The sequence below is a fragment of the Pogona vitticeps genome, chromosome 11 (genome assembly GCF_051106095.1).
Source record: "Pogona vitticeps strain Pit_001003342236 chromosome 11, PviZW2.1, whole genome shotgun sequence".
In the NCBI taxonomy this organism is placed as follows: domain Eukaryota; kingdom Metazoa; phylum Chordata; class Lepidosauria; order Squamata; family Agamidae; genus Pogona; species Pogona vitticeps.
This window is the reverse complement of record NC_135793.1, coordinates 26,237,033-26,257,381: the sequence shown is the minus strand read 5'-3', so window position 1 is coordinate 26,257,381 and position 20,349 is coordinate 26,237,033. Positions and strand designations below refer to the sequence as shown.

Genomic DNA, 20,349 nt, shown 5'->3' with positions numbered 1-20,349 from the left:
AGGAAGGAAGGAAGGAAGGAAGGAAGGAAGGAAGGAAGGAAGGAAGGAAGGAAGGAAGAGGCTGTTTCAGAGAGCATCATGGAATGGGAAACTCCCTCCACCCAACCCCTCAGCTCAGCCCCATGGAAACCCCTGGAATCATTCCTGTAATATATGCCCTCAGATGCTGGAGAAGCTGCCCTGGAAAGAGGAATGACTGAGGCTCAGCTGAATGAATGGTTAGGGCATCTCTGAGCATATGCAGCATGAGCATCTATCATGGTGCCAAAGCCAGGCCCCATTACATGGCTTTAGAACTAAGAGGGGCAGGGCTCTTTTGGCAAGGCTATGGGGCTTCCAGGCAGCCTTTCACCCCAGAGACCAGCCGTGGCCCTACAGGATGCCAGAGGGATTGTGCTGCTTCCTCCCCCTCTGCCCCGCCATTTCCCCTTCATGCTTTTGAGAAACCCCCCACTCCCTTTCACTGCCATCCCATGCAGCTCTTCCTCCCTGTCACCCCCTCCAGTGCTGTTACATGGTCACCGTCTCACCTGTAGAGTTTATTTGCACTTAAAAAAAAAGACCTGCACCAAAAAAGCAAATTCTGCTGCCTGCTGAAATCGTGGCCATTTACATGAGTTCCTCTGTTTCGATTTATTCCGCCTGTTTGGGGGGGGGGAAGGGGTTGTAAGGAACAAAGCAGGTATTCTGCAGGTGCTTGGCAAGAGTCGTCCGGGTCCTTCCTCTCCTCTCCAACTCCCCCGCCCAACATCCGCCCCCCCATCCTGGCTTTTGGGGATTGTCTCCCGGCACTGCTGAAACCAAACGTCCTCAGCTCTTTTGTGCCAGAAGGGTGAGCAACCTGAGAAGTTTAGACTGAGAGCCGGCTGAACTCTGGGTCCGGCACTTTGCATGATGGGGCAGCCAAAATTTATTTATGCTTTTTATTTAAAATATTTTTACCCCGACTTTCTCCTTAGAAAAGGACCCAAGGTGGCTTACAACATTTAAAGACAATAGTTAAGAACAAAGTATACAAGTACAAAACTAAAAAGCAAGATTTAAAACTAAAACACGAAGTACAGAAATATTGACGACGAATCCCCAGGGTTCAAACAAACCTCTCCCTTTGTTCTCCATACTGTGTCAGGGCTACATCCTGCTGCTGAACGGTTGACTCACATATGATGCACCAGCACCAAATGCAAAGCCCCACATGCTGAAGGGCGCCCATGGTCCACCCACCTGCCTATCTGAAGCCCTTTGCACTCTTCGGGGGGGCGGATTCAGGAGTGGAGGTGGGGATCCCTGAGCTGCCTTGCCTCCCACCCAGAGTTCCACCCCATACCTTCCTCTCCCTCTTTCTCCCCCTCCCATGTTCATAGCCCACAGAAGACACGGGGGGGGGATGGGGGGCAGAGAGAGAGAGAGAGAAAGAGAGAAAGAGATGGGTCACTGTGGGGGCTTCCCGTGGGTTTGGCCCGACCGTTCAGGCTGCAGGCAGAGGGGTGGGTGGTGCACTGCCAGGTCTTCCGTGCACGCACGCACAAACAGCCAGCTCAGAGCTTCTCCATGCAAGCCGAGCCCTGCGGTCACCCGGTCTCCTGTTTCTGTTTGATTGGCACTCACTGCTGGATTTAAAAGGGTCTGGCCAGCCGGACGCCCAGCCTGGAGTCCCTGCAGCAGCAGCTGGAGGACCTGCCCAGCAGCGAGTCCACCTACGAGACCCTCTCTCAATTCGGGAGCATCGACTCCAGGGTAAAAAAGCAAACGCACCCCTCCTTCACTCCCTTCCCCTCCCCCCATGGGCCGCTCTGTTCCCACCATGCTGTTCATGTGAAAACCCCCCCATCCCACACCTCCATCTGAAGCCGCTCACTCCCTTTGCCCCAACTCATGCACTGTTTTCATCCTGTCGCCTGTGACCACACCGCCGCACAGCCTGGTCCCCCCAGTGCACAGCCTCGGAGGGCGGGGTGTGGGGGCTCCTGGTTCAGGGCACCCGCAAACTGCCTTCAAAAGCCAGATGAGCAGGGAAGGAGGCAGGGCAGATGCGAGTGAAAGCTTCTTTTTTAGAGGACATGATGAACAGGATGGCTTGTTTATTTATTTGTTTAGTTATTTGCTTATGTGACCAGGATTGGGACTTAAAGCAGCTCCCAACCAGGTGAAAATGGAGTGGGAGGGGGGAAGAGGCAAGCCTAGCATGGTGCAGGAAGGCAGGGCCCCAGAACGCTCCCCGATCCTGCTTCTGCCCCTTGGTCCCTCTTGCCAGCCTTGCCAGCTCTAATGGGCAGCATCCTTGGCTCACCGGGGCTTTGGGCAGGGACCTCCTCCAGGCCCCCACCTGGAGAGGCGGCGAGAGACTTCTCCCTCCCCACACTCTCCTGCCGGCCAGCAAAGGTGCTCTGCTGCTCAGGTACAGCCCCCAAGAGTCTCAGGCAGCGGGGAGCCTGTACTCTGCCTGGACCTGTGGGGGGCCCCTGCCAGCCTCTGGCGCCGTCTACTTCTTGGGCACCTGCCCTCCCTCCACACTTCTGCTCTCTTGCCCTCCAGTGCAATCCTAACTCAAAGGAGCTTCAACTGGGAGAGTCTGGAAGAGGCAGAAGCCAGTGGGCAGCAGGGCCTTCCTGCCAACGGACTGCCCCTTCTGCCAGCTCAGATCTGCTGGTGGAGGGGATTCTCCAGCAGAACTGCTGGGCTGGTTAAAATCTGCTGAGAGAAGAACAGAAAAGAAGGCAGGGAAAAGCACGGGGGGTGGGTGGGTGGGAGGGAAGAGCTACGTTGTGCCAGATCGACATGTTGGCACTAAATACAGCCAAGGGGAAGGTAGCTAAGCCAACCTCAGCATCCCCAGTCTGGATAGGGCTTGGATTCAGAACAGCTTCAGCTTGGGCACCCCGGGCACCTTGGTTCCGTAGGACAGCCCTCGGACTTTGCCTGCTCTTCTTCAGAAGGTGGGCATAGTGCAGCATGCGATACCCTCCACCTCCACAGTATAGAGGGGCACAGAGCAGACACTGGGCATTCGGGATGGCAGGGTGGGCAAAGGCAGAGCCATCTGCACAGCCTGAGTCATGAAGGAGCAGCGGGTGGAGGGGGCAGTCCTGCCCGTTAGGCACTAGGTCTGGCAGCCTTTCAGCTGCAGCCCTGCTCCCCATAGCGCTCGCAGCCTGACTTCTGCTGCCACTTTTCTCCCCTGGTTTCCCATCTCTCTCTCTCTCTATCCCTCCTCCCCTGCTTCCAACCCCCCCCCCAGGAGGAGGAGGTGATCCGCGAGAGCCGCTTTTATTTCCGGGGCTACGGCCTGGGCCACTGCTTGCAGCACATGAAAGACGGAGGGGCAGCCATGGAAAGCCCCCGCCTCTATAGCCCACCCCCACCCCCACCCCCACCCACCTCGCTCCTTCTGCGGGAAGAAGAGCTGCTCCGGAGGCGCTACTTGGACCGGGCCAAGCGGATCGACACCATCTCCCGGGCCGTCTTCCCCTTCACCTTCCTGGTCTTCAACATTTTTTACTGGCTGGTTTACAAAGTGCTTCGCTCGGAGGACGTCCACCCGGCTGCCCCGTGAGCTTTTCCCAGGACTCTGGCAACGGGTGGAGCGGGTTGCAACCAACACTCCCGTCCATGCTTCTTGCTCTGAGACCAGCCGTCTCTCCTTCTTGGACAATTTTGTTAAAATCGTTGGCTGAGAAATTTGGCAAGCGGTGCATGGCAGAAGGGGGCGCAGAAACCGTGGCTTGCTCAGCTCACCAAGCCCCAAACGTAGTCCTGGGGGCGGCTCCGTCTCGCCAGGTGCCCTGTTTCCAGTCCTGACTGCCAACTGGCCCTGCTCCGGCGGCCTGTCCTCCCTGCATCCCAGCAAGGGGACAGGAGATGTCCTGAGTGGACAGAGCCCTCGGAAATCAGGGCCTGGGTGTCTGTTCTGGAGCATAGCGAGCTTGCTGCTCTCCGAGCTGCCCCCACCCCCAGAATCTTACCTAATCAGCCTGGCAAGACAGAGGCAGCCCTGCAGAGGGATGCTGCATGCAGACTGTTTCCCTGCCTTGCATTGCCAGTACCGAGAGGTGCCCGTGGTGGCCTCCATCCTGCAGCCTCTCTCACTGGAGAAACCAGGCAGCGCACCTTGGCCATGACAGCAGCAGCAGCAGCACCAGGGCGTCCCACTGAAGCCAAGAGGCTGTAAAGACAAGATAGGCTCTGCCGAGGAGCAGAAGGGAAACGGAACCCACAAGTGCTGCAACTCTGCCTTGTTGTGGGTGGGACGCCTAGAAGGTCTTGGGGGTCAGCGGGGGTGGGGGTGGGGGTGTCACTCCTCTTACTTAAGGGAAAGCAAAGGGGCGCAGCTCTGTTGAAGCAGACTGTACGTGATCTCAGGCCTGGTAGTCAGCACATGCACCTCTCCCCTCCCCTTTGATTATTCTACCTTTGCTATGAGAGGTGATTTGAGGTTAGGCATCTCACCTGTACGGTGAGGTGGTGGGCACCCCTCGCCAAAGAGCGTAAGCAGAATCCAGGTGGGGCCTGCACTGGGGAGATTCCTTCTCTGCCCTGGGCAGCCCCTTCTTTGCCACCTCTGAGCTTCCTTCTAAGGCAAACTCCAAGCCGCTTGCAGGAGAGAACAGCTGGATTGCACAGTCCATGGACACCTGCCTCAGAGCCAGGGGCCCCAGAAGGGCCCACGTTGGAGCCCCAGTTCCCAGGAGTGGACCTGCCATGCCACTGAACACCTTCCTTGCCCACAGACTGGCACCTGCAGCCTCAGGAGCCCCTGAAAGGCTGGCCCCGCTCCTGCGCCTTTTCTCTGTTCCGGGAATTGAGGCCAAGAGGGCCTTTGTCTCCATCCTGATTCAGGCAGGAGGAAAGGGGGTGCGGATCCTTGCAGCACGCCAGAGAGCCCGCGTCCCTTCTCTCCATCGAGTCAGGCCATTGTCTGTGGGCAAGGGGGTGCCCGCCATGCCTTGAGAGGTGCCACGGCTCCCTTTAACGGCCTTCTGCACAAGTCACTCACAGCCAAGCGGGCTATGGGCCAGCTGAGGGGCCACTAGGCCACCTGAAGCCGTGTCAGATCCAAGCCCTTCCTGACCCTGGAAGTGAGAAAGGACCCAGAGGTCTCCTGGCGTGGTGCCTGCCCAGCTGGCTCTGAGCCTAGGCTGGCGGAGAAACGCCGCTCCTCGCTCCCACCTTCTTAAAAAGCAGACTCTTGCTCGGGCGACAAAAAGGAAAGGCCGAGGGGAAGCCCCCTGCCCTCAAGGTGAGCCTCAGCTGACAAACGGAGGGTCCTTTGGGGACATGGCAGCTGCTCCGAGTAGGGAGCAACTCAAGGGCTGCGTTTCAAAAGGAAACCTCCGGCGAAAGCCACCTCAGCCCTGGGAAGCCTCGGGGCCCCCTTGCCAGTCCACCCCGGAGGGGCAGGCCCTGCGCTTGCACTTTATGCAGGGAAAATGGCCCCAACTCAGGTCTCCCCACCCCACCCCCACCCCCACCCAAAAAAAGATAATGGAGCAAACCCAGGGACCAGGTGGCCTGGCAGCCGTGCCCTCTCAGTCCCCCCCCCCTCGCACCAGAGAGGAGGGGAGAGGAGGCTCCAGGTGGGACATCCAAGACAGAGGCAGCGTCTTACAGAAAAAAGAGATGTGTTTGGCCCATGGGAGGGGGTGGCCAGAGGACGTGGCAGGCCTGGTCTGGCCCAGCAGCATCAGAAAGGGGCCCCAAGCGGGCCCCCTCCCTCCCTCCCTCTCTGGGCCCCTCAGTCCCAGACGGAGCCCCCCTCGCTTTGCCTGCCCGCCAATGCCCAGGCTGTCCCTCTTTGGGCCACCCGCTCTTCTTCCAGACAGAGGCCGGGACGGTGCCTCTGCCGGGAGGAGGAAGCGGTCGGTGCCACATCCCTGCCAGCCGTTCCCCCTTGCCAGCATGGCTTCCCCAGGAGGGAAGGATTGGGACCCCTGGTCTGAGCTACAGCCTGGTTGTTCACAGGACTCACGAGCAGGGAAATGACTCCTGGGCATATCAAACCTGTACAAGATCTGGAGGAATGGCTGCCGTTTTAAAAACAATGCATTTTTAAACAACTCTGATCTTCCTACACAAATAAAATGTTTTGGGGGTTTTCCTTAATGTTTTGCTGCCATTCTCTGTCTTCTTTTTCCAGGTTTGGGGGGGGGGGAGGAACTACATGGAAAGAAGTGGGATTTCAAAACGAAGGGGGCAGGCTGCAAATTTGGCAAGGGGCTGGATTGGGAGAGCAGGCAACACTCGGGGGGGGGGGGAGCCTGCCTGAAGAGAACGGTCTTTGCCTGCTTGCAGAAGGACAGCCAAGATGGGGCCAGGCTGGCCTCCAGTTGGGGGGGGGAACTCCCAGAATTCGGCCTGAGAAATTCTTGGAAGTTTCTGGGAGTTGGGGTCCCAAATGACGATGGCGCTGGTGATGAATGGCCCATCCCTAATCTATATTAAGGCAAACCTGAGCGAGTCCATGGGCCTGTTCTAGTCAGGAACAGCAAGCAGGTGCTGGCCTGTGCAAGTCGCCCTGAAGCTTCTCCCCTGCCCCCTTTTTCCCTCCATTGTTATTCTCTGTGCTGAAACAGACCAAGGGAGGAGTCACCTTTCTGAAGACTCGTGGCCTGCATCCCTGCACAGTCGCTGTTCTGCAGAGCTGTAGGTAGGGTGATACCGGGCCAGGAGCAGAAGGGCGCAGCTATGGGAGGGCAAGGGGCCCACCTTTGTGCTGGTTCCAAAACCCTTGAACCCAAGGCAGGAAGAGACTGGACCCATTGCTGTGGGGAGGAGGTGGCCTCTTCCTAAGGAGGATGCCTGTTTGGACAAAAACTGCTGCTCTCAGGCCATTTCCAGCCCAAGGCTCCCCCCCCCCCTTTGCTCTCTGCCCTGCCGGGCCATCAGCCTGGGGACTCGGCCCTCCCTTCGGTGTTGGTCAGCCGCCAACTTCAGAGAATGGACAACTGTCTTTGGAGTCTTCGCCTGGAGAGGCGGCCGCGCAGTACCAAGGAGGAGGGACACATCTGTTGAAGGCTGGCACCGCAGCGAGGCGGGCATCACAGCTGAGCCCTCTTCCTCTGAAGTGAGCTTCAGTCCTCTTGCTGGCCTCCCAGCCTGGCCTCACAAACTGTCTCTGTTGAACCCCTGGAGGGAGGAGAGTTGGGCCTGATCCACCCGTGGGGCCAGGCTCCAGCCCGTACCTTTTATCAGGGGTCCGCCTCTTGGTCCCGAGATGCCCCTGGGCGGAGCTACTTCCACACCTCCGCTGTGCCCGAGCCCCCTCCCCAGCTGGCACTGAGGGGGAAAGGTAGGCTTGGGCCACCAAGGGGAGTATCTGGCACCAGGACGGGCAGCTAGAGCTCCCGCCGGCCTCAGCATCCTGCTCACGCCCAGCGCACCTCTGCTCCTCCCAGTGGGCCAGAGTCTGGACCCCAGCAGGAGAAGAACCCCCCGCCCTTTCCAAACCAACACCTGGCATGGATGGAAACGGCGCCTGGCTCTGGCAAGAGGGCAGGGCCAGGAGGCTGGGAAGAGGACAGGTTTGGGCCCACCGCCTCCCGTGTCTCCCCTCCAGGCCAGGGGCGTCTCTCCTGCTTCTCAGGGGCCAGATGTCACTCCCGGGTTCCAGGGCTCCAGGGAGAAGGGGCTGGGGGAGGTGTGCGCTCATCAAGCCCGCCAGAGGGACTTTCTCAGCTGCCATGGGGGGCCCAGACAGGGGCCGGGCCAGGCCAGGCCTTGTCGCAGAGGCCAGGAAGGGCACCCACCGCAGGGGCCTCCTTCCTCCCTTCCTTCCCTCTGTGTGCCGTCACTGGCCTGGCAAGTGAGAGTCCACCAGCCTCCCCAAATATTGTGACTTGTCCCTGAACTTCTGCAGAGACCGCCTGTGCTTTGCTAAGCTGAGGGTGCCTCGGAAATCATTGCTTGGGGCACCAGTTCAGAAACATCATCGTCAGAGTGCATGATGCTTTTCGGCCACCCTCTTCAGGGCAGCCTCTTCAGGGCAGAGGGTCCACAAGGGTCGCTCCAGCAGCCATTTCCTGAGGCGTTCCTCTGGCAGCTGCTCTTTTGCCCTCGCCTTTGGGTGCATCCAGAAGGAGAGCTCCTCCCGGGGGCCGAACCCCAGATGGCGTTGAGCAGCTCTTCCATCCTCCCCACCCCCGGGCGTTACAAAGGGAAGATGCTGCCTGGATGCTGCTCCACGACCTTCCGTGTTTGAAGATTATGGTACCCAAAACGCCTGGTCAATGCCCTGCCCCACCACCAGTCTCCTCTCTGCAGCCCAAAATGTTAACAGACCAAAGGTCTTTTTCCACACCTGACTCTTTCCTTGGAAAAGGGCCTGAAAATCAGGTGGCAGGGCCTGGCTTTGAAATGTGCCATTCTGCAAGCTTGCTTTTCCCAAGGGAACCACCTTTTCTCTTCTAGCTCCAAAGAAGAAAGATCACATGCAATTCTAAATGTTCCTCCAGCTACCCCTATGGGGCCAAAACGGAGATGGGGTGGGGAGCTGTCACAGCCGAGCCTCTTTCTTGGGCTTAGATGTTCAGAGCCAAGAAGCGGGGAGGTAGCGCCACCTAGTGAGAAAACATCCCACCCTCTCCAGCACTCTGGTGGGGATGGGGGCAAAAAAAGGGAGCCCAGACTTTCCCTCGACTTGCGTGTCTCGAGAAGCAGATTGCAACCCACAAAAACTGACACCAAAGTATATCTGCTTCAAGATTGTTGTTTGTTTGTTTTCTGTTCTGCTTTTGTTAGGTTTTCCTTCTTTGGTGCAAAGACTTCTGCTTTATGCCTTGCAGAATGAATAGGCCACTTTTCCAGACGGCTGAGAAAAAGAACCTCATAGCTGAGCCTTCAAAGACCAGCATTTCCCTCGGATGTGCCGATGGCGGTTTTGACCGTGGTGCTGTCTTCCATCCAGAACACTTCTGCCTTATTGGTTTTTTAAATGACATCTTATTTTCCGTCCATTTTCCTGAGCACTTCTGCACGGGTAACTTTCCTAATCCAAGCAGTTTTGGCACCTATCATCAGTGCACATTTCAAATGGTTCTAACTTTTTCGTAGTTGCCTGCTGTAAAGGCCAGGTTGCTGAAGAAGAGAGAATGTAGGGGCACCCATTTCACATCCTCAAATGCTGTTCTAAGTTTTGGTTCCTCTTGTGGACGTTTCTCCCTTGTTCTCTCTGCTTTCTGCCTTGGCAGGATCCCACGGTCTAGTCAAGCAGATTCCTTCCTTTTGTCATTCTCAGGATGAACTGGGGAGCTGATGACTAAGATGACTTATAACAGGATGGAGACCATTGGGGCAACTGGGATCACGAAAACTCTCTCTCTCTCTCTCTCTCTCTCTCTCTGTGTGTGTGTGTGTGTGTGTGTGTGTGTGTGGGAGAGAGAGAGAGAGAGAGAGAGAGAGAGAGAGGAGAGAGTGGGGAGTACAGTTGGGAGATGCTAAGGCAATTACAGTATTTTAAACTGCGAGCATTAATTCTGTTGCTACTGAAATGCAATCAGAGGAATTTATGCAGAACACTGCATGACCCCACAGAGAAATGTTCACCTGTATCAGGCTTCTAAGGAACAAGGTCCTGAATAGATGAAGTTTCACCAGATAGGGGATATTTTAACAAGTCTGAGGGCTGGTGGTCTTTGTGACTAAGGAATTGTATGCTTTCACAGGCTGCAACCCAGTTCCAGCAGATGCATAGAATATGGCGTTGGTTTCCTTGTGGGGGAAAAAGGAGCACAAATCAGAGGAACAGGTAGTGCCAAAATGGGGCGTTTGGCCTTCCCATGGCTTTGTTTCTCCTCCTGTGAAATAGCACCCAATCCATCTCCAGGCCAGGGACAGATGGGTTGCCCTGAAGCAGAACTGGCCTCTTTATTGAAGAAGCTGCCCTGGTGTGGTTGTTGTTGTTGTTGTGGACTGGAGGAGGAGGAGCTCACAGGACTGCAAGGGGCAGACAATGCATGCCCTCCATCCGACAGCAGTCAGCCCTTGCTGGGCTGGCCTGCTGCTTGAAGTGTGTCTGCAGTTTCGGCAGGTGGCCAGGCAGGAGGCTAAGGCCTGAAGTCAGGTTGGGAAAGCAAGGATGGATGTAAGAATGACGTCTGAGTGGGGAAACATTGAAGATCGTTTAACGCAGCATCAAGGCAACCTTGCAGGCAGGAAAAGGAAGTGGCCACCTCAAGGTGACAGCAGGAAAACACACATGCATGCAAGCTGTCGGCTGCAGTCATTCTTTGAAAGTAATGATCGGGCCATTCCCCTCCCTTTTGAGTTTTCGTCTCTACCCCCTTGGACAGACAAGGAGGCATTTGCCCTAGCAGGGTCCTCCCTCTCGGGTCCAGCTGCTGAGCTGAAACAAAATGTTCCTTGAAATGCAATGCTCCACATGCCCTGAACAGCACCTGGCGTCGAGGCCAGCGCCATGCGATTTGAGCAGCAAAAGAGGTCTTCTTGGGCCAGCCCTGACCAAAGCCCCGAAGTTCAGGGGAAAACAAAACAAAACAGGAAGCCAGACAGGCGCCCATGACCAGAGTCAAATTTCTCTGATAGCTTTCTTAAGTGGCCTTAAAGTGGCCTTTTAGCCTGGAAAATGTCACTTGAGAAAGCTCATAGGAAGCCGGGAAGCAGCTGGTTGTGTAACCCCACTTTTGTGGGTTTATGCACGTTGAATCAATTAGTTTTTCTGCTGGTCAGTCAGGAAATGAAAATGTCCAGAGAGGAATCTTGCAGAAAAGGAAAAGCAAAACATCCCCTCTGGGGGAGGAGGGGGGGTGTCTTGCAGTTCAAGCAGGGCCGGCACTGCCTGCCTTCACAAGAGGTCTGCAGAGGGGAAGAGTCGACTTTATGTTCTGTGGTTTTGCTCAAGAACCGCCCAAAGCATAAATGGCCCTTTCCAGGATGCTGCCCGCTTTTCAGCTGGTGAGTAGCCTCCTCTGGATGCAGGAAAGGGTCTGAGTTCTGTGCTGTATTTCTGCTTCCTGGGTGGGGCATCCCTGAAAAGCAGCTGCCTCACCAGACACACCTGGCGTCTGCCCACCTGACACCTGGAAGGAAGAGCCCTGCGGAGGAGGGGGGGCAGCCTCAGCAGAGCAGAAGAGAGCCCTCCTCCGGAGCACCTCTCCCCACCTCCCATGCCACCTGACACCCTGCCACGGCGGCTGCCACCAGCCTGCCTCAACTGAGGCTTCTCCAGAGCCAGATGGTAGGCGGTTGGATGTGAGGGACCATTTCTCCTCTCCTTCTTCCCTGGATTGCACTGGCACCTGGGAGATGGGATCACTAAGCGCAACTCCCAAAGAGGTTAGTATTCATGTTTGGCCAGAGGGCTGCCTTTGCAGCTTGCTGGCTCCCTCCAGAGGCCAGGCATTCTTTGGGTTGGGGGCCCTTGCATGGGTCAGGACAGCCAAGGGCTTCAGCCAGGCCTGTTCAAGCTGTGGGCAAATCTTCAAGTCCCTTGGCCCCAAGGACCAACCGAATCTGGAGACAAGATGAGGTGCAGGATGAGAGGGAGAAGGCAGAGGTCGGACAAAAGGCTGAAAGTAAGTTGCAGGAGGCAGAGCTGATGGCCAGCGCTCCCTCGTAGCTCCCTCTTTGGCCAGGCTGTGCACCTCGTGCTTGGCCAGTACGCATTGAGGCGACCTCCTGCGCCCACTCCTGATTTCAGCGGCTTCTCCCCCCCCTCACAGATGCCGGCCGGCTTCCTCCTCAGGACGAGAGCAGGGTGCTCTCTGTTGGCTCCAGGTAATCCCTATTCCATCCTTGATGTGTGTCAGCAAAGCCTCCCAGAGACCTGGACTCTGGACTGTGTACATTTCCATTTGTGACTGTGTACATTTTAAAAGCCAGCTTTCCAATGAGTGTTGGGGGGGAGGGGGCAGGATGGCGTGGGTGTTGGGGGTGGGCCAAGTGGAAAAGAGGGAGCAGCTGATGATCAGAAGGCTCGCCAAGCAAATGTAAATATTTGGAATGCAGTCATTTCTGAGGCTTCGCTGTGCAGAGGAGAGGGAGCCAGACCAACAGTCCATGTGCTCCCTTCTCCTTAAGACTGGTCAGCTCAAATGCTACCATGAAATACTGGATGCCTACGGCACTCATGCAAGCAGCTTCCACATTTTGTCGGCCATCTGTCACACACTTGGGCACACAACGTAGCACACGACCTATTGCATGATGCTGGCACATCCACGCATGCAACGCATCGCTGGCAAGGCTGCCTCTCCTGCATACTCTGCTTGAGACCCATGGGATTCTGGCCATTATTTCTGGCGTGAAGGACGGGAGGCCCACCTGGACGGGGAGGAGGTCCTTTTGAGAACTGCCCCAGCCAGAGGCTCCGGGAGGGTCCCCAGGGTTGGTCCTCTGCGTCTGTGGGGAGAGGGAACCACCCACCTGACGCTCAGGGCTCCTTCTTGCCAGTGGCAGGAGTGAGGGAAGGACTGAGGTTGTCTGCACAGAGGAGAGATCAGAGAGGAAGCTGGAAGTCTGTTTGGTTCCCTTTGCAGAGCCCCTGCCCTCTGCTCTGCCTCACCCAGTGGACACCACCCACAACGGGCATGAACCTGCCCCATCTCCCCCAGGCCGGACGGGTTTGGGAAAGAGGGCAACACTTTCCGCAGCTCGGATCCATGGGTCCCTGGATGGGAAAAAGGGGCCCAGGACTTGGGAGAAGAGTCCTGGGCCCCTTTCGCCACAGACACCACCAGCCCACTGGCCTCTTCTGGGTGGCTTGGCCATCTGAGGACAGGCACAGGGTGCCTTCTCTTTTGATGCCTGTGCTTCTTCTTGCCCTTTCTCCCTTATAGCCCTGATGATGGTGGTGGTGATGATGGTGGTCCCCCAATGGGCCGTGGGAGCCGAGGGACCCCTAGAGGGAAATCGGACCACCATCCCAGCAGGTTCTCCTCTCCTGCTGCCTGCATCGGAAAACAAGCAAGCTGTGCCAACACCCCTCCCACGGGGCTTCCTGACCGGGGAGAACACCTCCAAATGTATGGGGCTCAGGCAGCAGGAGCAACAAGGCAGCTCCCGGGCCAACTCCTCCATCCCCCTGCTGGAGGCTCCCAGTAAGTGCTCGCTACCCATCTTTCAGCAGAGGCTTGACTGAGAGGGCGAGTGGGTGAGGCTGCAGCCTGGGGGGGGGGGGGCGGTCAGCGCAGAGGAGGGGAAGCTCAAGGCTACGAAGGCTGTGGCCTCACTCTGGCTGTGCCTTCCACCAAGGGCAAGGCTAGCCTTTGTTCCAAGGCAAGGAAGGCTTGTGACAGGGTGGGGAGGGGGGTGCGGACACCCTCTCCGGTATCAGGACGAGGCACCCACAAGCTACCCACACACCACGGCACTGGCTGCAAATCCAGGGGGCAGGATTGCCAAACCCTGGAGGAAGGGAAGGCGGTTCTGGGGCCCTGCGTCTGGAAAGCAAACAGCTGGAAAAGGCTCTACAGCAGGAAAGAAGCCTTGTGGATTTCTTTGGGTTTCTGCAGAACTGGGAAATGCTACTCTTGTGAAAAAAGCTCCCAGAATCTCCTGATTCCCCCCCACACCCATCCCTTTGCAACTCTATGGGGACGGGACCGGGTTCATCCTGCTTTCCTGCTCGGCTTTTCTGGCAGATTGCCCCCCCCCCCCGGAAGAAGCTGGGCTTAGTGCGCCCCCTGCTGGCCCTGCCTGTGGCTGCTGTGGCCTTCTCTGCCCCAGAGCTTTCCCACTCCGCTTGGGGTGCTCAGCCCATACTCCTGTCTCCCCCAGGGAAGCTCCTTTCCTCTCCCCCCTCCCCAATCAAACTGTATCCTTGTGCTTCAACACATGGAGAACATTTGCACCAAAGAAGCAGGGCTTAGAAAATTTCCTGGGGAGGGCAGGGTACACCTCACCAAATCCCTCTGACTGCACACCATGCCAGCCGGCGGACGGAGGGGGGGATTCCAGGAGCTGTAGATAAAGGGGCTCCTGGAATCCCTCCAGTGGGGGGGGGGGAGCGAATCCTTCCCCTGGATGGCCAGGGCTCAGTGCCTGAAGGTTCGCTCTGGGCCTCCCCATGTGTTGCTCTTAGCCAGTTTTCTGCCCATTCCATGGCTCACCAAAGCTGTGATCTGTTTCCACTGACAGAAACTGTTCCCCTTGATGTGATATGCACACCGCTGGATTCCTCCTGAAGGGCTCCCCGATGGCGCCCTTGCCTGTTCTATCCCCTTCTCTGCCAGAGCAGCCCCTGCAGCTCCAAAGGCAGCCTTGCTTCCCCCCCCCCCCCCCGCAGCTTCTCCTCGCCTTTCCCCTTCGGTCTCCTCTTCTAGGTCTTCCGGTGGAGCTGGAGGTGTGTTTCCAGATTTCTGCCGCTGCTCTGGTCTTTGCTGCTTTCAGTGGGTGTGGGATAACAATGCCATTCTGTCATCCGCAAAAATTTAGGATCCGTGAGTATGGTCTCTTGGGGATTGGGTCTGGCTGCTCTGGACCAGATGCCCATCGGGTCTCTTCCCTCGAGAGAGAGGGCGGTTGGTTGTCCCTCCGTCCCCCTCCCTGCCTGCCTGCGACAAGGCAAGGGGAAGAGAACCAGGGCCAGGCTGTGGGCTGGGGCTCCCCGATGTGGCTGTAGCTCTCCTTCCCAGGCATCAGGCCCCTGGAAGGAAAGAGATTATGTGTCTGCTATTTCTCTCTACTCTCCCCACCCCCGTGCCAGGAGGGAAGGCATGGATATGGCTCGGTGTTTATGCCAACGGGCTGGCGGGCTTAGCGTGTGCCATGGCGCTGGTGGCGGTGGTCCTCTGGAGTTACGATCAAGGTGAGATATTATTGGCAGCAATGGGTCCTCCTGCTTCTCTAAACTGGCATGTATGTGCCCTCTAAAAAGGGTGCTTCCTTCTTCAGGAATCGTTCAGCCCATTTGTGATCAGTAGATCAATCTATTTGTTGGCCAAGTTTCCTTGGATCAAGGCAGAACCACAAAGAGCCGTGAGCTGCCTTACCAGACTGGCTGGCCTTTGCCCCCCCTCCTCTCTTTCACAGGCTTCCCTGCCATCCTCATTGTGCCCACCATCCTGCTTCTCCACATAATGACGATCACACTCTTGATTGTGGTGACCGTCCTCTTCCAGCTGGAGGCGCTCTACCAGGTCACAGACCGGCCAGGTCAGTTGGTGGCCAGCTGACAGTGATGGTCTTCTCTGAGGCTCCACTTCATAAGAACTGCCCAACACACACATGAATCAGCAGGTGCAGCAGAAAACCAGCCCCACCCCAGAATAGGGGCAAAGCCCCAGAGGGTCACACAATCAAGCTGGCACAGAAGGAGCAAGAGAGGGGCACGGGGCATTGAAAGGTGGCCCCCCAGGCCATCCCCTGAGCTCCTTGCAGAGCCCAGCGTTTCTCTGGGGCTGCAAAACAGGAGGCACCACCCACAGAGGCAGGCTGGGCACCCGCCTGATGCCCAGCCGGGCCACCAGCATCCCACATAGGCCCCTGCCATGGAAGGTCCAGGCCTTTCATTTCTCTCAGGCCCAAACAGGTGGCGGGGGTAGGAGAAGGCATTTTTGGGGGGCATTACCTGCTGCCCAAGTTTCTTTTTATATTCAGAGGTTGGTGGGGAGGATTGAAACTTTGCCTCTGATGGGTCAGGAAGGGTCTGGGCCTAAATATCCTCCTGCTGAGAGTGGGTTGGTTCCTGTACAAAGCGGTGCCTTGGGAGGACGGGAGGGAGGGCCAGCCCTGAGTCCCCCTCCCCTCCCCTCCCCTCCCCTCCCCATTCTGTGGGAGGAAACGGTCCAGGCGGTGGCCCTGCTTCTAGAGCCTCCCAACCAGCTTCCTGCTCTTCCTCTCCTGTTTCCCCCACCCTCACCCCATGGCAGCACAACGCATGCTGGACCTCGCTGCCCCTGGAGGGGTGTTCATCGTCATTGTGACCTTGAGTCTCCTCATGAAGTGCATCTGCCAGTTGCAAGGTGAGTTGGGCCCCTTTTGCTGCCCAAAGATGCCACCAAGACACACACACCCACACACACACCCGGGAGTGATGACTGGACCAGACTTGAGAGCCATGGATGTGGCCCAGCAACCCGAGGGTTGCAAGTGGGTTCAGAATTGGCTTAATTCCATGCCAGGTGCGTCTTGTGCCCTGTGGGTCAGCAGTGATGAGCAGCCCTGGCGCTCTGAATTGTCCGGCATGGAAGGGTCTTTCCCAGCCTTCTCTGGAGAGGATGCCAACTTTCAATCCCGGGACCCTCTGAATGCAAAAAGGGGCTCTGTCACTCCACTACGGTTCGGCCATCCTCAGAAAAACCAGACTCCTCTTTTTGGAGCACCCTGATGGCCAAGAGTCCTTCCGTGTTGTCTGTGATCGGATGGACTAAGCCATCCTTTCCTCACTTTTTCCTTCCTCTTGATCCAACAGAGCCCTCTTTCCTCTCACACTGATTTTACGTAACTGACTATTTTGCAATAGCTTTATTTTAGAAATCCCCATGCTCCTGTTTGATAAAAAGTGGCCCCTGCTGTTGCCAAAACACATGCTATACACCCTGGATAGCTAAGTCTGTGCCTGCTCCAAGCTTCCAGAAGGATGTCGCTTTCATTGCTTGCAAACAGATGCAGAGGAGAACCCCCCAGTGACAGCATGAACTTTGTGTAACAGGGTTGGGAAACGTGCTTCCCCCACCCCACCCCAATACTGTTACGCAACGACTCCCATCACCCTTAGCCAGCCCAATCAATGATAAGGAATGATGGTTGGTGTTGTCCAATGGCATCCCAAAGGCCGCCCGGTCCTTTGTGATGTTGGACAATGAACTTCAGATGAAAGAGGGGTGCACCTCGGAAAAGAATGTGCTGGGAAACTTTTCTACTAACTTTGAAGTTCCAGGTGTGACAGATGATGATGATGATGATGGGACACTTTCCATTTTTTTTCCTGTCTTTCAATAATGACAGAGGAGAAGTGTGTCAGGCCTGTGGACCTCACAGCTATCGTAGCCGGAGCCGCTGGGATGTGCCTGCTTCCCTTCCTCACCATCGTTGCTGTCTGTAAGTAACCTTGTGGCCTCTTCTCAGTGACTCTGCACGCTGCTAGTCTAAGAGCAGGAGAGCCAAGGCTGTTTGAAAACATCCGGACAGTCCCTTCTCTCTGCCAGCAGTCAAGGTGGTAACAAACTATTTATGACAAGCTACTCAAATGTATGAGGTAACTAAATGGGTATATAAAATCAAGTGAAAAGCCATTGCAGAAGAAACAGCTCTGCAGACCAAACTGTTGACAAACGTCTCTGTGTGTGTTTCGTGCTCCCAGACCTTGAGAAAAATTCTGCTCCAGGAAAGGCAAGCGGAGGTGCTGCAGGGAGGCCCTTCCTCCTTGAAATGGTTCTGTTAGGGGACAGGTTGAGGGAGGGGCGCAGGCACCTCTTCAAGGTCTTGGAGTGTGAGTGCAAAAGAAACAGACTGTAGATGTCCCAAAAGCCATGGCCAGACGGGCCGGCCACGTTCCTCTGCTTCACAGGACCCCCAACATGGGAGTTGCAGGATCCACTTGGAGATGATGGTAGGTTTCAGCCTTTTCTTCTGGCAGGCAAAGTGGAGTTGCTCTGAGCTGAGAACAGGCAGGCCATTTCACATCAGAAAGCCCACCTCCTTCTTTATAAGCCCGTTTGTTCTCCATAGTCTTCAGCAGAAGCTCCAGGGTGTGTCCCACCAGCTAAAAGGCCTGGACTGGCAAATCTAGGAGGCAGGGCGGTCTCTGAGCCGGGCCTCAGTTCTGGAATTCCTTGCCAAGGGGCGCCAGGCTGGATCTCGTCCTTCTGCGCTTCCAGCAGATGTTTAAAATGATGTGATTCCATCTGACGTGTGGCTTTGAAAATGGTTTTCAGGTGTTTTCAAATAACGTTTTGTTCCTCTTTTTATGGCTTGCTTTGAAGGCCGAAGAGTGGGCAGAACAGCCATGAAAGGACACTTCAAATATATAAAAGAAAATAATACATTCTCTCCCCCCCCACCGCAGATGGGGCAGTTGTGCTCGTGAAACAAAAGAGATAGAAGTGGGCCATGTCTTTCTCCCCACCTCGCCTTCCTGCTGTGTTCGTTGGGCCTGGCATGGGGGCCGCAGGAAAGGTCTGGTTGTGCCCCCTCCCTCCAGTACAGGTTCCTGGCATTAGTCCTGCCATGTCCCCCTCCCTCACTAGAAGAGGTGAGGGAAGAACCCGCCCCCGAATGTGGGTCTTCTGTATTTTGCAGATTGTCTGGATATAAGGAGGCGGACGAGGGAAGAACAAGGAGGCAGAAGGGGAAAACGGAGGAAGGTAGGAGCAATTGTGCGAGTGCTCTGGCCCAAAGAGGGAGGAATCGAGAGTGGGCTGGGGGGGGGCTGCCAGCTGGGGTGATACGGTGGGGGGGCTCCAGCAGGCGGGCCATTCCTGCAAAGCCTGTCTCCTTCCTAAAAATCCTAGAAAGCCAAGGGCAAGGTCGTCCCCTCACTCTTGGGAGCCTTCTCCTGTGGCCCGTGCCCTGTGCAAAGAGGTCGGAGAAACAGCGGGGGGTGGGTGGGTGGGTGGGGTGTTATTGTGCCCATGGATCTGGAGGGGGCCAGCCCTGAGGCAAACCTTCTGCTGCCTGAGGCAAAGGGCAGAAGGGCAGAGGCCACACACAGAGGCAGATGGCCTCCCTCCCAGAGCATGGGGCTGGACCGGCTCTGGGGCCCCTTTCCAAGAGGGAAATGGCGAGGGATGCTACGGTTGAGGTGGGGGCGGGGGCGCCACCGCTCTCCCCTCAACACCCACAGCCCACCTGTGGTGGCTCACTCTCCACCAAGGAAAGGCTGCTCCTGGTCCTGTGAGAGGTTTAAATTGGGGGGGGGGGAGATATTTGGGAGAGGGATTGATAGGCAGTCAGAGTGGCAGGGGTTCAGAGTGAGGTGCCCAGGCAGGGAGATGGAGTCCCCCCCCCCCCCGGGCAGCTGGCAGGACGGTGTGGGAAGGCAGGAGACCCACCGGGCCCGATTCCCCTCCCTTGGTTGGGGCTGCCTCTCTTCCTTCCGGCCTGGCACACAGTTCTCATGGACACTTCCTTCCTCTGCTCGCTGGGCCCCCCCAGGCAAAGCACCCTGGGGACACGTCAAGCTATAATAGCCTTCTTTTCATTAAAAAAACCCCTCTGAGCAATAGATCGAGCCACTGAAGCACACAAATTGGAATAGTTACTCTTTAAAGGGAACCCGCCCCTTCTCACCCAGGGGCTACCATGGGAAGGATTGGGGGGGGGGGACTATCCCAAAAAAGGAGGCCGTGCCATGGCCGGAGTGTCGGGCAGGCAAGGAGGGCCTGGCTTCAGTTCTCCCCTTGGCCCGGAAGGGCTGGTCTCTCCGACTTTGCAAGACAGGTCTAATGATATTGCAGTCCCACCGTGGAGGAGAGGGAAGGGCGCTTGCACAGGCAGCCCCCCTGAGACCAGTGGGTATCCTGCAAGCACTTGCCCCCCCTCCCTCGGCCAGTGCTGCTGCCGCCCTGCAGGCCTCACTCCAGAGAAGCAGGCAGAGCCCTTGCCTCCACCCTCATCCTGGCCTCTTCCCTTTGAACTGCAGGACCTCCAAGAGGGGAAAACCTTTCTCCCGTGAGTCAGCCTGGGCAAGAGGCTTCTGCACGCCACTGACCGTCTCATGGGCGCCCCCCCCCGGTGAATTTGCTCCCTTTCTGCACCTCGTTGGGACTAACCAGGATTCGCACCTGGGCTCTGCACAGAAGCTTGGCCTCTGTCATTGTCTGTGTCTTTAGAACCCCACCCATGTGGGGCAGGGCATGGGAGAATAAAGACAAGATGGGCCCTTTGGTTTGTGTCCCGTCTCTTCCTCCCACCCCTTCCTGGAGAAAGGGGGTGCATCCGTTTCCTCAGAAGGGGAGACACCCAGAAGGCCATTGAAAGACCAGCTGCCCAGCCTCAGGAGGAAGGAAAGCAAACAGCTGTTGGGGAGGGGGAAGAGGTGACCAAAATGGGAACCCTCTGAAGTGGGACCAGCAGGCCCCTCCAACTGAAGGCTGGCAGAAGGGAGAGCCACCCGAGAAGACAGCAGAGCAGCGACCCCGTCAGGACAGCAGGGGCCAGATCCTTCCAGCTGGGAAACGTGGGGCAGTCGGGCCGGTGGAGGAACTGAATCCCTCAAAAAAGCAGGGCAGATCTAGAGGATGGCTCTAGCCCCCCCCCCTTGCTTAGCTGGCCAAGGCAAGGGGCAACAGTCCTGGGTTCAGGTCTGACTTTGGGCAGAGACCTCCTTCAGGGTGATGGCCAGGGGACCCAGCTGCTCCTGCAGGGGAGAGAAGCCTACAGTCAACCAGGGTGGGAGGAACCCTGGGGGGGGGGGGTTGGCCACTTTCATTGGGGGCTCATGGGTCCAAAGCCCCT

The 20,349-nt window shown here is 56.9% G+C and overlaps 2 protein-coding genes across 5 annotated transcripts in view; both read left to right on the top strand.

Moving 5' to 3' along the window:
* The window catches only part of LOC110080145 (glycine receptor subunit alpha-4), an 18,826-nt gene extending 12,727 nt beyond the window's left edge, over nt 1–6,099 (top strand). For 2 of the 3 annotated variants that reach the window (XM_072981103.2, XM_078380615.1), the window contains one exon: nt 3,239–6,099. In XM_072981103.2, the coding sequence (XP_072837204.2) occupies nt 3,239–3,553 (315 nt within the window). In that variant the 3' untranslated portion in view covers nt 3,554–6,099. Of the gene's footprint in view, nt 1–1,623; nt 2,735–3,238 lie in introns of those variants that run through there. The other variant, XM_072981104.2, reaches the window with a different exon arrangement.
* A 4,218-nt stretch (nt 6,100–10,317) lies between these two features.
* Nucleotides 10,318–19,778, top strand: LOC110080137 (uncharacterized). 2 transcript variants are annotated; one of them, XM_020795808.3, is made up of 10 exons: nt 10,318–11,286; nt 11,673–11,727; nt 12,789–13,049; nt 14,274–14,390; nt 14,657–14,758; nt 14,983–15,105; nt 15,822–15,914; nt 16,900–16,992; nt 18,193–18,257; nt 19,535–19,778. In XM_020795808.3, the coding sequence occupies exons 1-10, from the start codon at nt 11,257–11,259 to the stop codon at nt 19,565–19,567; spliced, it is 972 nt and encodes a 323-aa protein (XP_020651467.3). In that variant the 5' UTR covers nt 10,318–11,256; the 3' UTR covers nt 19,568–19,778. The 2 variants fall into 2 exon arrangements, with proteins under 2 accessions (XP_020651467.3, XP_072837585.2); XM_072981484.2 differs by lacking the exon at nt 10,318–11,286 and adding an exon at nt 11,332–11,525.
* The last annotated feature ends 571 nt before the right edge of the window (nt 19,779–20,349 follow it).